The sequence below is a fragment of the Hyla sarda genome, chromosome 2 (genome assembly GCF_029499605.1).
Source record: "Hyla sarda isolate aHylSar1 chromosome 2, aHylSar1.hap1, whole genome shotgun sequence".
Lineage (NCBI taxonomy): Eukaryota > Metazoa > Chordata > Amphibia > Anura > Hylidae > Hyla > Hyla sarda.
The window spans coordinates 121108749-121126125 of NC_079190.1; the positions used below are offsets into that span (position 1 = coordinate 121108749).

General features: G+C 46.7%; 1 protein-coding gene across 5 annotated transcripts in view; it reads left to right on the forward strand.

The window, feature by feature from the left end:
* TSC22D1 (TSC22 domain family member 1) overlaps nt 1–10604 on the forward strand; it is a 117642-nt gene extending 107038 nt beyond the window's left edge. For 3 of the 5 annotated variants that reach the window (XM_056555430.1, XM_056555431.1, XM_056555434.1), the window contains exons 2-3: nt 6630–6681; nt 8805–10604. In XM_056555430.1, the coding sequence (XP_056411405.1) occupies nt 6630–6681; nt 8805–9077 (325 nt within the window). In that variant the 3' untranslated portion in view covers nt 9078–10604. Of the gene's footprint in view, nt 1–2022; nt 2231–6629; nt 6682–6855; nt 7013–8804 lie in introns of those variants that run through there. The other 2 variants (XM_056555432.1, XM_056555433.1) reach the window with 2 other exon arrangements.
* The last annotated feature ends 6773 nt before the right edge of the window (nt 10605–17377 follow it).

The window sequence follows — 17377 nt, forward strand, 5'->3', positions numbered from 1 at the left end:
GTACGGTGTAGTGGGGGCTGTATGTACGGTGTGATGAGGCTGTATGTACGGTGTAGTGGGGGCTGTGTGTACGGTGTGATGAGGCTGTGTGTACGGTGTGATGAGGCTGTATGTACGGTGTGATGAGGCTGTATGTACGGTGTGATGAGGCTGTATGTACGGTGTGATGAGGCTGTATGTACGGTGTGATGAGGCTGTATGTACGGTGTAGTGGGGGCTGTATGTACGGTGTGATGAGGCTGTATGTACGGTGTAGTGGGGGCTGTATGTACGGTGTGATGAGGCTGTGTGTACGGTGTGATGAGGCTGTATGTACGGTGTGATGAGGCTGTATGTACGGTGTGATGAGGCTGTATGTACGGTGTGATGAGGCTGTATGTACGGTGTGATGAGGCTGTATGTACGGTGTAGTGGGGGCTGTATGTACGGTGTGATGAGGCTGTATGTACGGTGTAGTGGGGGCTGTGTGTACGGTGTGATGAGGCTGTGTGTACGGTGTGATGAGGCTGTATGTACGGTGTGATGAGGCTGTATGTACGGTGTGATGAGGCTGTATGTACGGTGTGATGAGGCTGTATGTACGGTGTGATGAGGCTGTATGTACGGTGTAGTGGGGGCTGTATGTACGGTGTGATGAGGCTGTATGTACGGTGTAGTGGGGGCTGTATGTACGGTGTGATGAGGCTGTGTGTACGGTGTGATGAGGCTGTATGTACGGTGTGATGAGGCTGTATGTACGGTGTGATGAGGCTGTATGTACGGTGTGATGAGGCTGTATGTACGGTGTGATGAGGCTGTATGTACGGTGTGATGGGGGGCTGTGTGTACGGTGTGATGGGGCTGTGTGTACGGTGTAGTGGGGGCTGTATGTACGGTGTGATGAGGCTGTATGTACGGTGTGATGAGGCTGTATGTACGGTGTGATGAGGCTGTATGTACGGTGTGATGAGGCTGTATGTACGGTGTGATGAGGCTGTATGTACGGTGTAGTGGGGGCTGTATGTACGGTGTGATGAGGCTGTATGTACGGTGTAGTGGGGGCTGTATGTACGGTGTGATGAGGCTGTATGTACGGTGTAGTGGGGGCTGTATGTACGGTGTGATGAGGCTGTGTGTACGGTGTGATGAGGCTGTATGTACGGTGTGATGAGGCTGTATGTACGGTGTGATGAGGCTGTATGTACGGTGTGATGAGGCTGTATGTACGGTGTGATGAGGCTGTATGTACGGTGTAGTGGGGGCTGTATGTACGGTGTGATGAGGCTGTATGTACGGTGTAGTGGGGGCTGTATGTACGGTGTGATGAGGCTGTGTGTACGGTGTGATGAGGCTGTATGTACGGTGTGATGAGGCTGTATGTACGGTGTGATGAGGCTGTATGTACGGTGTGATGAGGCTGTATGTACGGTGTGATGAGGCTGTATGTACGGTGTAGTGGGGGCTGTATGTACGGTGTGATGAGGCTGTATGTACGGTGTAGTGGGGGCTGTGTGTACGGTGTGATGAGGCTGTGTGTACGGTGTGATGAGGCTGTATGTACGGTGTGATGAGGCTGTATGTACGGTGTGATGAGGCTGTATGTACGGTGTGATGAGGCTGTATGTACGGTGTGATGAGGCTGTATGTACGGTGTAGTGGGGGCTGTATGTACGGTGTGATGAGGCTGTATGTACGGTGTAGTGGGGGCTGTATGTACGGTGTGATGAGGCTGTGTGTACGGTGTGATGAGGCTGTATGTACGGTGTGATGAGGCTGTATGTACGGTGTGATGAGGCTGTATGTACGGTGTGATGAGGCTGTATGTACGGTGTGATGAGGCTGTATGTACGGTGTAGTGGAGGCTGTATGTACGGTGTGATGAGGCTGTATGTAGTGTGTGAGCAGATGATGGTGATCTCCGCCATCCTCACCTCTCCCCATCATCCTCCTCCATCCTGGCTGGGAAGGGGTGGCTGGGAATGGTGTGGGCGTTTCCGAGCGGGCCGTCAGCCAATGAGCAGTGAGCGCATGTATTATGTAATGCGGCCGGCGGTGAGCTGAGCCCGGGGAGCGCTGAGCCGGGACATTGTGCCCGCAGCATCCTGAGCATCACACGGGCCGCTCCATGTCCGCTCCCGGCTAGAGCGGCGGCCGCTATGGATCTAGGGGTCTGCCAGCTGCGCCAATTCTCCATCTCCTTCCTGTCCTCCCTGCTGGGCGCAGACAGCTCCTCGGTGACGCTTGACAGCAGGTAATGGATGATGGCTGCTGTGTATGATGTGCCGGCCTCTGTATGATCGGTGGATGATGTGCCGGCCTCTGTATGATCTATGGATGATGTGCCGGCCTCTCTATGATCGGTGTATGATGTGCTGGCCTCTGTATGATCTATGGATGATGTGCCGGCCTCTGTATGATCGGTGGATGATGTGCCGGCCTCTGTATGATCGGTGGATGATGTGCCGGCCTCTGTATGATCAATGGATGATGTGCCGGCCTCTGTATGATCTGTGGATGATGTGCCGGCCTCTGTATGATCTGTGGATGATGTGCCGGCCTCTGTATGATCTATGGATGATGTGCCGGCCTCTGTATGATCTATGGATGATGTGCCGGCCTCTGTATGATCGGTGGATGATGTGCCGGCCTCTGTATGATCTGTGGATGATGTGCCGGCCTCTGTATGATCGGTGGATGATGTGCCGGCCTCTGTATGATCTGTGGATGATGTGCCGGCCTCTGTATGATCTATGGATGATGTGCCGGCCTCTGTATGATCGGTGGATGATGTGCCGGCCTCTGTATGATCGGTGGATGATGTGCCGGCCTCTGTATGATCGGTGGATGATGTGCCGGCCTCTGTATGATCTATGGATGATGTGCCGGCCTCTGTATGATCTATGGATGATGTGCTGGCCTCTGTATGATCTATGGATGATGTGCCGGCCTCTGTATGATCTATGGATGATGTGCTGGTCTCTGTATGATCTATGGATGATGTGCTGGCCTCTGTATGATCTATGGATGATGTGCTGGTCTCTGTATGATTTATGGATGATGTGCTGGTCTCTGTATGATCTATGGATGATGTGCTGGCCTCTCTATGATCTATGGATGATGTTCTGGTCTCTGTATGATCTATGGATGATGTGCTGGTCTCTGTATGATCGGTGGATGATGTGCTGGTCTCTGTATGATCAGTGGATGATGTGCTGGCCTCTCTATGATCTGTGGATGATGTGCTGTCCTCTCTATGATCTGTGGATGATGTGCAGGCCTCTCTATGATCGGTGGATGATGTGCCGGCCTCTGTATGATCTGTGGATGATGTGTCGGCCTCTGTATGATCGGTGGATTATGTGCTGGCCTCTGTATGATCGGTGGATGATGTGCTGGACTCTGTATGATCTTTGGATGATGTGCTGGCCTCTGTATGATCTATGGATGATGTGCTGGCCTCTGTATGATCTATGGATGATGTGCTGGCCTCTGTATGATCTATGGATGATGTGCCGGCCTCTGTATGATCGGTGGATGATGTGCCGGCCTCTGTATGATCGGTGGATGATGTGCCGGCCTCTGTATGATCGGTGGATGATGTGCCGGCCTCTGTATGATCTGTGGATTATGTGCCGGCCTCTGTATGATCTATGGATGATGTGCTGGCTGATCTATGGATGATGTGCTGGCTGATCTATGGATGATGTGCCGGCCTCTGTATGATCTATGGATGATGTGCCGGCCTCTGTATGATCTATGGATGATGTGCCGGCCTCTGTATGATCTATGGATGATGTGCCGGCCTCTGTATGATCTATGGATGATGTGCCGGCCTCTATATGATCTATGGATGATGTGCTGGCCTCTGTATGATCTATGGATGATGTGCCGGCCTCTGTATGATCGGTGGATGATGTGCCGGCCTCTGTATGATCGGTGGATGATGTGCCGGCCTCTGTATGATCAATGGATGATGTGCCGGCCTCTGTATGATCTGTGGATGATGTGCCGGCCTCTGTATGATCTGTGGATGATGTGCCGGCCTCTGTATGATCTATGGATGATGTGCCGGCCTCTGTATGATCTATGGATGATGTGCCGGCCTCTGTATGATCGGTGGATGATGTGCCGGCCTCTGTATGATCTGTGGATGATGTGCCGGCCTCTGTATGATCGGTGGATGATGTGCCGGCCTCTGTATGATCTGTGGATGATGTGCCGGCCTCTGTATGATCTATGGATGATGTGCCGGCCTCTGTATGATCGGTGGATGATGTGCCGGCCTCTGTATGATCGGTGGATGATGTGCCGGCCTCTGTATGATCGGTGGATGATGTGCCGGCCTCTGTATGATCTATGGATGATGTGCTGGCCTCTGTATGATCTATGGATGATGTGCTGGCCTCTGTATGATCTATGGATGATGTGCCGGCCTCTGTATGATCTATGGATGATGTGCCGGCCTCTCTATGATCTATGGATGATGTGCTGGTCTCTCTATGATCTATGGATGATGTGCCGGCCTCTCTATGATCTATGGATGATGTTCTGGTCTCTGTATGATCTATGGATGATGTGCCGGCCTCTGTATGATCTATGGATGATGTGCTGGTCTCTGTATGATCTATGGATGATGTGCTGGCCTCTGTATGATCTATGGATGATGTGCTGGTCTCTGTATGATTTATGGATGATGTGCTGGTCTCTGTATGATCTATGGATGATGTGCTGGCCTCTCTATGATCTATGGATGATGTTCTGGTCTCTGTATGATCTATGGATGATGTGCTGGTCTCTGTATGATCGGTGGATGATGTGCTGGTCTCTGTATGATCGGTGGATGATGTGCCGGCCTCTGTATGATCAGTGGATGATGTGCTGGCCTCTCTATGATCTGTGGATGATGTGCTGTCCTCTCTATGATCTGTGGATGATGTGCAGGCCTCTCTATGATCGGTGGATGATGTGCCGGCCTCTGTATGATCTATGGATGATGTGTCGGCCTCTGTATGATCGGTGGATTATGTGCTGGCCTCTGTATGATCGGTGGATGATGTGCTGGACTCTGTATGATCTTTGGATGATGTGCTGGCCTCTGTATGATCTATGGATGATGTGCTGGCCTCTGTATGATCTATGGATGATGTGCTGGCCTCTGTATGATCTATGGATGATGTGCCGGCCTCTGTATGATCGGTGGATGATGTGCCGGCCTCTGTATGATCGGTGGATGATGTGCCGGCCTCTGTATGATCTGTGGATTATGTGCCGGCCTCTGTATGATCTATGGATGATGTGCTGGCTGATCTATGGATGATGTGCTGGCTGATCTATGGATGATGTGCCGGCCTCTGTATGATCTATGGATGATGTGCCGGCCTCTGTATGATCTATGGATGATGTGCCGGCCTCTGTATGATCTATGGATGATGTGCCGGCCTCTATATGATCTATGGATGATGTGCCGGCCTCTGTATGATCTATGGATGATGTGCCGGCCTCTGTATGATCGGTGGATGATGTGCCGGCCTCTGTATGATCGGTGGATGATGTGCCGGCCTCTGTATGATCTATGGATGATGTGCCGGCCTCTGTATGATCTATGGATGATGTGCCGGCCTCTATATGATCTATGGATGATGTGCCGGCCTCTGTATGATCTATGGATGATGTGCCGGCCTCTGTATGATCTATGGATGATGTGCCGGCCTCTGTATGATCTATGGATGATGTGCCGGCCTCTGTATGATCTATGGATGATGTGCCGGCCTCTGTATGATCTATGGATGATGTGCCGGCCTCTGTATGATCTATGGATGATGTGCTGGTCTCTCTATGATCTATGGATGATGTGCCGGCCTCTGTATGATCTATGGATGATGTGCCGGCCTCTGTATGATCTATGGATGATGTGCCGGCCTCTGTATGATCTATGGATGATGTGCCGGCCTCTGTATGATCTATGGATGATGTGCCGGCCTCTGTATGATCTATGGATGATGTGCCGGCCTCTGTATGATCTATGGATGATGTGCTGGTCTCTCTATGATCTATGGATGATGTGCTGGCCTCTCTATGATCTATGGATGATGTACTGGTCCCTGTATAGAATTATAATGGTTTGTGTGCGGATGATGTTCTGGTCCTTGTATGATCTATGGATGATGTGCTGGCCCCTGTGTCCCTGTATAGGATTATAATGGTTTGTGTGCGGATGATGTACTGGTCTCTGTATAGGATTATAATGGTCTCTGTATAGGATTATAATGGTCTCTGTATAGGATTATAATGGTTTGTGTGTGGATGATGTACTGGTTCCTGTATAGGATTATAATGGTTTGTGTGTGGATGATGTACTGGTCCCTATATAGATTTATAATGGTCTCTGTGTAGGATTATAGTGGTCTCTGTATAGGATTATAATGGTTTGTGTGTGGATGATGTACTGGTTCCTGTATAGGATTATAATGGTTTGTGTGTGGATGATGTACTGGTCCCTATATAGATTTATAATGGTCTCTGTGTAGGATTATAGTGGTCTCTGTATAGGATTGTACTGGTCCCTGTATAGGATAACATGACTGCTCTGTACCATTGTGACGATCTCCTGTACTGTGTAATAACGGAGCCCTATTCTGTTTGTGTTACAGCGCCTCCGGTGCCAGCGTGGTAGCGATCGACAACAAGATTGAGCAAGCCATGGTAAGTGTACCGGTGTCCCCTTTTGTTACCGGAGGCTGCCCCGGGCTCTACTGCTCGCACGGCTCCCTGCTCACTGTTACTAGGCAGGAGGAGAAGCTTTAACTCCCGGCTATAAATAAATCGCCCGCTGATTGGCCGGTGCTCAGTCCGTGTCGTGGGCGGGGCCTGCTCCTCGTGACGTCACTGACGAAGAGGAAAACACTATGCGGCAACCTTCTCTGCTCAGACCGGCTGTAGCCGGAGTGCGCCGGGCGGGCCGGGAGCCCATTGTTATCCGCACACGGCCGTGTGGTGACGGGAGGCGTGCTAACAACCGGCCGCCATGCCCTACGTATGTATATGTAAACAGCAATACTAGACTGTTTGTTCTGAGCCCCATGCTGTTTCCTAGGAGACGATAGTGAGTATACAGAGCTCTCCAGTGTGTCTTCAGGTTACTGGGCAGAGGAGCTGAATAGCCAGAGCAGTGTTTCCCAACCAGGGTGCCTCCAGCTGTTGCAAAACTACAACTCCCAGCATGCTCGGACAACCAAAGGCTGTCCGAGCATGCTGGGAGTTGTAGTTTTGCAACAGCAGGAGGCACCCTGGTTGGTAAACACTGAGCCAGAGACTTGGGGAAGTGTAGTGCTGGACTATAGGTGTTATACACGCTATACAGTACACTAATTTACATGTCACACAGTGTGCAGAAAAAATGTGGCGCAGTTGCCCATAGCAACCAATCAGATTGCTTCTTTTATAAAAAAAAACGGAAAAAATGATTAATGGAGATTCTTAAAGGGGTATTCATTCCCATGTAAAGGATTTATCCCCCTTCCATAGGCACAAGTGGAAGATTGTTAGCAGAACAGCTATTATGTGTATGACTACTTACACCACCTACATGAATAAAGACACATTCCCATCCCATATAGTTAGCCCCTATCCCTCTGTTTCCCAACCAGGGTGCCTCCAGCTGTTGCAAAACTACAACTCCAGGTGTGCTGGGAGATGTAGTTTTGCAACAGCTGGAGGCACCCTGTTTGGAAAACACTGCCCTATCCACATGAGACAACATGCTTATTGGTGTTGTACCCCCCCCCCCCCCCCACTCATCCTGACAAGAGACAAGTTGCGCCTCAGCAATGTTCAGTAGCCCCATAGAGAATAAGTGGGGCTCCAGCCATGCGCACATTGTGTTCCGCTCATTTACTGGAGAATTGTAGTTGTGAGCCAAAACCTTTACTGCCTCCCTGACCTGTTGGTTAGTGTTGACCTTTGTGCCGTATCCATGCCCCAAACACATATATAAATCTGAAGCATTTCAGTGTCGTGATCATACCCTAATGGTGCGTTCACACGTACAGTATCCTGCGCAGATTTTCTGCTGCAGATTTCAGTGTAAACTAAATGGCTGAGCACAGCTTCTAATCGGCAGTTACAAATCCTGCGCAGGATCCTGTACATGTGAATAGACCCTCAGGGTATGTCCACACTGCAGAATTTCAGTTTTCGACAATTCCCCCACTGAAACAGTTCCGCACAAAGAAAGAACCTGTTCATTCTTTGCGCTGAAGTCCGCGAGCACTGCATAGCCATCAATGGGGACAGCGCAGTGCCGCACGGTCCTACCGCCAAAGTATTTTCGGCGGTGGCCGCCAGACAGAATCTCTGCCCGCTGAATTCACCGATCGGAGATTTTGCAGTGTGAACATATTCTTAGGGTCCGTTCACACGCGCAGATTTTTTTAGCGGGTATTTGAAAGTGGGCTGGCTCTTCTCGGCTGTCAGATTTCGCTGCGGAAAATCCGCCACAGTCCCTACTGACTTCAATGGGGCTTGCGGCGGATTTTCCGCAGTGTACATTCCGCCGTGGAAAATCTGCTGCGGACAGCTGAGAAGAGTCTGCCCACTTTCAAATACGCAGCGGAAAACCCGCTTAAAAATCCGCACGTGTGAACGTACCCTTAGGCTGGAATCACAGTTCATGCAGTCTTTACGGCAGATTCCTGAGGCAAAGCCAGTTGTGAATCCACAAAAAACAAAAAAGCAAAGAGCGATACTTTGCCCCTCTTGTGTGCTCTGTTATGCCAGCCTTCTATGTTTTGTACCCTTTGCTTTGATGTGCCTCTCCTCTATTACAGGACCTGGTGAAGAGTCACCTGATGTACGCAGTCAGAGAAGAAGTTGAAGTCCTCAAAGAGCAAATCAAGGAGCTGATAGAGAAGAACTCACAGCTGGAGCAGGAGAACAGCTTGTTGAAGACCCTGGCAAGCCCCGAGCAGCTCGCCCAGTTCCAGGCTCAGCTTCAGAATGGTTCTCCACCCTCCTCCTCTTCTTCATCATCCTCACAGCCTGCAGCAAGCACTTCCACACCGGCACAGCCAGCCTCACAAATTTCGGGCCCATCTGCGTAGCAGCTTTACTTCGAATACCTTGCAAATGGGGCTGACATATCCAGCGAGCATACATATCCACCATCCTGACAAGTGCCGAAGAGTTTTGTTACCATCAGGTCTTATTATGTAGGAGAGCCCCATGTATAATACCATCTGATGGTAACATGGTTTTGAGTGCTTTAAAAGCTTGGAGTTTGACATTTACTGAGGAGGTGGCCAGAATCTCAGCCTTCTTTTATAGCTATGAAGTGTCCTAATAATTTCAGTGACTGCCGAATTCACAAGATTCCCTCACCCTTGGATGTGCCTCTGATCTTCACTTATTTATAAGGAGCAGGTGGAAATCCGTGCCTCCCGCTCTTCTACCGCTGTCCACGAAGTTGCATACATCCAGTTTTCAGTATTAAAGAACTGTCTCACTCCACCTCCTTTGAAGCGTGTTGCGTTGGACTACAGTGGACTACAAGCGATAGCGTAAATACACGGGACACTGCATTGTATGCGAGCTGTGATTTCTTCAAACACATTTTCCTTATTTGTTTTTTTTAATTAATTATTTTATTGTATTCTGCCCGTGACCTGCACGGTTGTAAACAATGCAAGTATGGTTGGGCATCGAGGTGGGAAAGCTGTGGAATTGGACTGGAAGTAACTTGAGCTGTTTGCTCCTCTGCAGCAAGGAGGAGAATTGTATGCCACATGGACACATTCCCAGTGGATAAAGGTATATTGAAGTGTACTCCTGGTTATCTACCATTGGTCGGCTGAGCCCTTCATTTGCAATATCTTTTATTGATAGGATTGGATACACTGATCCGTTCTGAGAAGATGCTGTTGGAATATTATTATTATTATTATTATTTCGATGAAGTTAATTTGCCTACTGTATATTTGTGTATGTAGTGTAAGTACTCTGTAAAATAGGAAAAACTTGTAAGTACTACTTAGGGTGTACAGATTGAAATTTAGTGGTTTCATTGGCTGAAATGAAATTTTTTTTTTCATATTTTTTATTTTATAAAGCTGCTACCCTTTACGTGGCGAGAAGAACTGGAGATGTAGGTTCTCTTGGCACTAAAGGTGATAGCCAAGAGCACACCTGCACAACTGTTTAGGGTAGAGTTAGGCCACATGTGGCTCTTTAGTTGTTATCCAAATAAGAGTCTTGCAGCATGCGCTGTCAGCTACCAATTGGCAGATCATGCTGGGACTTGTGGTTCAACAAAAGCTGTAGAGTCATAGGTTAGTACAATCTGGATGAGATCATGGCAGATTCATGCCACGTTTAGTGTATTCTTTTCTTGAATTTGCCTTGGCTGGTGAGTATCTTTTTCAGAAATAAAATCCAGTTCACTGAAGTTAGTTTTTGTTTTTTGGTTTAATCACTCCAGATACTGACCACTTTCTGCTAACATAATGGAATATTTGAGCTGTAAGGTAGTATGCATACGTTGTGCATGTTCTCTAAACAGTTGTAACACGTCATTGTATTTAACTGTTGCACTTGTCAACTTTCAATAAAGCATACATTGTTGGTAAAGAAGAGTCGCAGTACTTCAGCTTGCTCTGTCAATGACTAGACGTGGAAGTCGAGGTAATACCGAATGTGCCCTGGCCATTGAAGCCGCTCCGTCTCTAGCGAGTTGTGCACTGTGTGGGATCATTTTATTTTTCGCCCAGATCTTTTTAGTTATTCTGTGCTCAGGGAAGCAGGGCTTTCCTTGGAAAATGCGCTGTGCTGGCATATTCCAGAATTCTGGGAGTTAGAACTGATCTTGAAGATTTATTATGAGACACCACTTTGCTTAGCAACAGCACCCCCTCCCCCTTCAACCAAGCCAAGAAGGATTTCCCATGCAAACAGCCTGCAGGCACATGAAGATTACATGGAAAATGATGCGTGGTTTTACAAATCCTGAGAGTCTGAGCATGTTGGCATGAGATGTAAAAGTCTCCTACAGCAGCCATATAATAGATTTGGTTTCAGTGATCTTCAGCCATTTCTGAGGAATTTTTTCCATACTTGCTTTGGTTTCAGAATCATTTACTATATTTGGCTGTCTGCCTTTTTCCAAATCCCCAGTGTGGTAAAAAAAAAAAAAAAAAATTCCTGCCCGCTAAGGGTGTGGTGACTTCTCAGCTATTTTTAGCATTTTTGTTATTTTCCAAGATTTACAGTTGCGCACTTGGTTTTGTTTTTGCAGCATTTTTAGCTGTCGTGTATTTATAAATGTGTCTAAGACTCTGTTCACATCTGTGTTACAGCTTCTGTTATAAGTGAAAGCATGCCACAGTACTGCATCCATCACATGGTGGACCTCATAGACTTAAAGGGGTACTCTGCCCCTAGACATCTTATCCACTATCCAAAGGATAGAGAATAAGATGTCTGATCGCGGGGATCCCGCCGCTGGGAACCCCTGTAATCTCTCCTACAGCACCCCGTGTCATCTGCTGCATGGAGGGAACTTCGCTCTGTGCCTGATGACGGGCAATACAGGGGCCGGAGTGTCGTGACGTCATGGTCCCGCCCCTCAATGTAAGTATATGGAAGGGGGTGTTGCGGCCTTTACACCCACTCCCATAGACTTGTATTGAGGTGGCGGGGCATGACATCACCATACTCTGGCCCTTGTAACGCCCGTCATCAGGCATGGAGCAAAATTCGATCCGTGCAGCAGATGACACGGGGTGCTGCAGGAGAGATTGCGGGCGTTCCCAGTGGTGGGACCCCGGCGATCAGACATCTTATTCTCTATCCTTTGGATAGGGGATAAGATGTCTTAGGGCTGGAGTACCCCTTTAAGAGCCTCTTATATGGGTCGATTATTAGCAAATGGGGGCAATTGTTGCTCTTTGTAAGGGCGCTTGTACCGCGTTACTGGCTGTGGATAGACAGTTGCGTGTCATGTAAAAGCACCCTAAAAGGAAATCTGCCAACAACAAGCAAATGCTTCATCAGCTGATCCCTGGAATTGTGCTGCACCAGAATTTATTAGGCTGTTCTCAATGCTGGTGGCCATGTAGTGAGCCATAGACCTCTGCAAGAAATGGACCAGTAGCAAAAAACAACTAGAAAAAAAACTGTGTGGGGAACATAGATTGCCTAAAAGCAATTTAAAATGCAGACCAAAAAACTGAGTGGAGCATAGCCTTAGTTGGCCGCACATCTTCCCATGTAAACTGGATGTGCTGCTGACAATGATGGAAATGAACAATCCAGAGGTTCCTGCACTGATATTATGGATCCTTGTAAGAGTGCGTTCACACATTCAGGTGTTTATTTATTGAATGCAAAGCCAGGAACAGATGATAATAAATGTGTTTAATAAAGGAGTTTATTTGCAGCTTTTGCAAAACAACAATTCCTTCCTAACATGCCCGGACAGCCAAAGGCAGGAGCCACGCTGGTTGGGAAACAATGTCATAGGCTGTAGTCAGTAAGGCTAAGTTTCCACTTGGTTTTTTTCTGTCAGTTTTTGGATATCTGCCACTGCAATTTTTGAGCCAAAGCCAGAAGTGTATTCCAAAGGAATAGGACATATAAGGGAAGGACTTATGCTTCTCCTCCCTTATGGATCCACTTCTGACTTTGGCTCAAAAACTGCAGTGGCCGTATTCCAAAACCTGAAAAATAAACCAAGTGGAAACTTACCCTTAGACTGACATGCAATCATATATGACAGTTCAGAAGGATATTTACTATTATTAAGACTGACAGTGGGGGGTGGTTAGTTGTGTGGATAGGAAATCCTGAGACGTTTTAATGAGCTGATATTGACTTGTCCTCTTTCTGTAAGGAATAACTAAGGCTGGGTTTACACATAGTATTAAGCTCAGTATTTTTAGCCAAAATCAGGAGTGGGACTGACACAGAAAAACTATAATGGAAAAATGTGTATCATTTTCTGTGTTTTGGACTCGCTAATGGTTTAGCACAAAACATGACACTTGAACATGTGTGTTTTGTTGCGCTGTTTACAAGCATTTTTTGTTTTGGTTAATGAACTCCTGTGTCTCTCAACATAAGTAAATCAACTAAAACAAAAACCACATGTTAAAACTGCAACAAAAATGCATGGTGTAAACCTAGCCTAAATACTGGAGCATCAGAAAATGACCATTCATTTCTACTGGAGTGCCAGAGTACAGCACCTCAGATCTCTTTGGCGCTCCCATAGAAATTAATAATCTATTCCCTATCCACATAAGTGTGATTTGTGGGGGGACTGACAACTGGGGGCCCCCTGCAATCTCCTGAATGGGACCCTGGCTCTCATGGGAGTGTGTGTTGCAAACCGTTTGCACCCCATTCATTTTTGTGGGAACACCAAAGAGACCTGAGTGATTTACCCTGGTATCTTTGGCGCTCCCTTAGAAATGAATGGTGCCCTCTGCAGCAAGTACACCTCTGAGAGCCAGGGTCTCATTAGAGATCATGGGGGTCTCAGTGGTTGGACCACCCGCGATCAGACACTTATCCCCTATCCTGTGAATAGGGGATAAATTGTCTTTTACTGAACAACCCCTTATTAATATTAATAACTAGAATTTATTACAGTAGGGCCCAAAATTTGAAGGAAAATGTTCAGAATATGGCAACAATATTTTTATGGATGGTCTACTTTAATTACAGTCTGCCGTCAGTCTAATGCATTTTATTCATGTTATGTAATGCAATGTTCATGACTGACTGCTTGGTGATGTAACATTTGCCTAACAATGCATGTCTATGGATTAATGGACAAACCGGACACATGGGGCTCGAAACTGCCATTAGTATACTACTATATGAGGTAAGTGACATTTCTTACAAGTGCAGATGATGCTCGCTTCTTAAGGGGCTTGTATGATTTATCCCCATTAATGTAGAATCTGTATAGAAGTGAGGAGTGTCACCATTAAAGCCAGAAAGCTGCATCATTGTTAGTTTACAACAATAGTATATGTATCATTGCCTGGAATAAATGCATAACTGGTCTGGATAGAATGAGATCAGGCTGGGTATTGTCATATGTATATGTAACACGTGCATAGCAGTATGTAACATTCTGTGGCTTTGTGAAAAATTTGAGGAATGTTTTTGACCTACTTTACATTGAAATCTTAAGTTTTTCACATAGTTTTTTGTTGTTGTTGTTGTTGTTTTTTATTTAAAAAAAAAGCCTGATAATTTTTTTGTTTTTTGAGCCAAAGCCAGAAGTGGCTCCAGTAGGAAGGAGGAGTAGTCATATATTTCCTCTTCCCTTTGAATATACTCCTGGCTTTGGTTTAATAAACTGCAACATGTTATCAAAAAGCTGTATTACCAGCCTGATTGGGGGGGGGACAGGACAGGTTTCATTTATTTCCATCTGACCCTATTGGCCAGAGAGTGATAATGTTTGGCAATAGCTGTCTGTCTCCAGCTTACACCTCACATTCTTATAGAGGTAACGCAAACATTTATGTGTATGGGGAGGTGGGGAACGATTAACTGTTCTACTTTTAGAGTAGACTGTACAAATACACCACAACAATCTGCTGCACCTATAGACGGTCTGGTCAAAGTTTGCACCTTCAAATAGTTGGCTTAAAGCCACCGCATCACTGTGATTTTAATAAACTTTGACATGTCCAGAAAGTCAAAAGTTTAGATCACACAAGGTGTCGAGCCAATCCATGTAATAACCTGTGAAGTGCATTATCCCCCCCCCCCCCCCCCCCCGACTCAACGTCCTCTTCAGTTATGCAGCGAAAGGGTCGAGTTTGAGTGACAGCTGGGAAATGAGGCAGGCAGTGACGCACACTTCACCTGGTTGTAACTTGCGATTGCAGTGGTCTCGGGACATGTCTGGACAACATGTCAAAAGTTTATTTAGATGACAATGACAAATAAAATATAATATCAATGATAAAATAATGATCAAAAAGTAACGCAAAAGTTTTCTGGAGTATTTTGCTTTCCGATGGTACTTTTAGCAGCATATAGGGTGTTTGTTTACCAGGGTAAAATGTTAACATGGGACTTGCTGAATCATGAAGTACAATGGACGTGTGTTTTAATCTTCAAGGCCATTGATATTCTTTTCCTTTTAGGCACAATCCACAGTTTGACGTTTTGGTGCAGATAAAAGCATTAGGGAAAACACAAGGGACAATTAAACGATGGATTTATCCATTATTTATCCATTTTCACTTTAACAGAAACCAAACTGTGTGAACATGGCCCCATCTCTACAATAGGCAGGTCATGCGGAGGACAGTAAATGCTGTCTATGGATACCATCAGAATGCTGGAGGAGGCCGCCTCACCCTTAAAATGGGGCCTCCTGTCTGTTTTTCATGTCAGCCATATTGGTCATTTATCATTAAACAGTGACTTTAACGCTCATATTTTGGGCAACATGTTATAACTATGGCCAGCTTAAACGACATACTGGCGAGTGATATAGCGAGTGATCACCAGCTGTATTTGAAAATGTCCCTGGCTTGACCTATCTGACAAACAATCCCAGTATGACCCTTTAAAGGGGTACTCCAGTGGAAACAATTGTTTTTTCATATTACAGTGAAATCTCCCTTAGTGGACACCTCCCAATAGTGGACAGTTTTTCATTCCCCGGCAGAGTCGGGGAATTAAACTGTATTTGCACCCTCCAAATAGGGGACATTCCCAATAGCGGATGCGGACACAACCAATAGGGGGAAAAACACTCCCATTAGGGGACAAAACACTGCCAATAGGGGACAATAGGAGACAAAACACTTCCATTAGAGGACAAAACACCCCCAATAAGGGACAATCGAGCTTATGTGCTGGCCCTACCTTGTACACAGGGCTGTCATCAGGGGGTACAGCCAATACCCCAGTAAGGGGCCCAGGCCTCCGCTGAAGCCCCAGCACAGAAGCAGAAGACTGATGTTTTAACAGTGGTCTCCAGCTTCTGTCCGTCCGCCAGCCACATCATTCATCCTCCTCCTTCCTCGATCCCCCCCAATGCCACTTTATTCCCCCTGTGCCAAATAATCCCCCCCACCGTGCCACATAATTTCCTCTTGATCCCCCCTGTGCTATTTAATTCCCCCTTTATAGCCCTCTTTGTAAATTCATCACCCCCTCTTTACCACACCCTGTGCCATTTTATTCCTCCTTTATCCCCCTGTGCCACTTCATAAAGGGGGGGGGGGAGGAGCGATGAATTTACAGAGGGTAATGAGGGGGAATGAAACTGCACAGGGAGGGGGGGGGGGTCAAGGGGAAATGATGGGGCACGGGGTAAAGGGGGGGGGGATAATTTGGCACAATGCACAGGGGAATAAGATCTTACAGGGTATAAAAGGAGGGATGAAATGATACACGGGGGGGGGGGAGAGATTAAACAACACTGGGAGATTATACTGTAATATTGCTTTTTATAGTGTTTTGTAGGCAATTACACCCTGGAGTGAGTACAGGACAGTATTCCGTCATTTAGGAAGAATTTTGAGCCTTTTTCCCAATAAGGGACATCTCTCAATAGTGGATACTTTTTTATTCCCTGTGAGTGTCCGCTATTGGGAGATTCTACTGTACCTGGCTCCAGAAAGTCAAACATTTGTACATAACTTCTATAAAAAAAAATCTTAATCCTTCCAGTACTTATCAGCTGCTTTATGCCTCGGAGGAAGTGGAGTTGTTATTTTCTGTCTGACCATAGTGCTCTCTGTTGACACCCCTGTCTGCGTCAGGAACTGTCCAGAGTAGGAGCAAATCCCTCCTGCTCCCGACAGTTCCTGACATGGACATAGGTGTCAGCAGAGAGCACTGTGTTCAGACTGAAAAGAGCAACTCAACTTCCTCTGTAGTGTACAGCAGCTAAGTCCTGGTAGGATTAAGATTTACAAATCTGTTTAACTTTCTGGCACCAGTTGGTTTGAAATGTTTTTTTCCACCGGAGTACCTCTTTAAGTATAGACTCCTCAACCATGTTTGTTTAGAGTGTTGCCCAGACTCCCCTGGTAGCAGCCTGTGATGCTAATATCTGCTGTTTTGTTGCTATGTGTGAAACAATTACTCCAAATCTACATGTAAACTACAAAGAGGATGGTGTGGTCTGCTGGGTTTATGGAGGGTCAATGAGGTGGTTAGCATACCTGTGTAGTCAGTACAATTGCCATTGTTTAAACCTACAACTGACTATAGTGTTTTTGTATTTTACACAGGAAAGCCTCATGCTGGTAGGTAAAAAAAAAAAAGGCTTGTAGAGCATGTTTAAATAAACTCTGTAATGATACTTAATATGCATTAACAGTGCATTTACATGAACGCATTTCACTTGTGTGTCAGGTCATAGCAT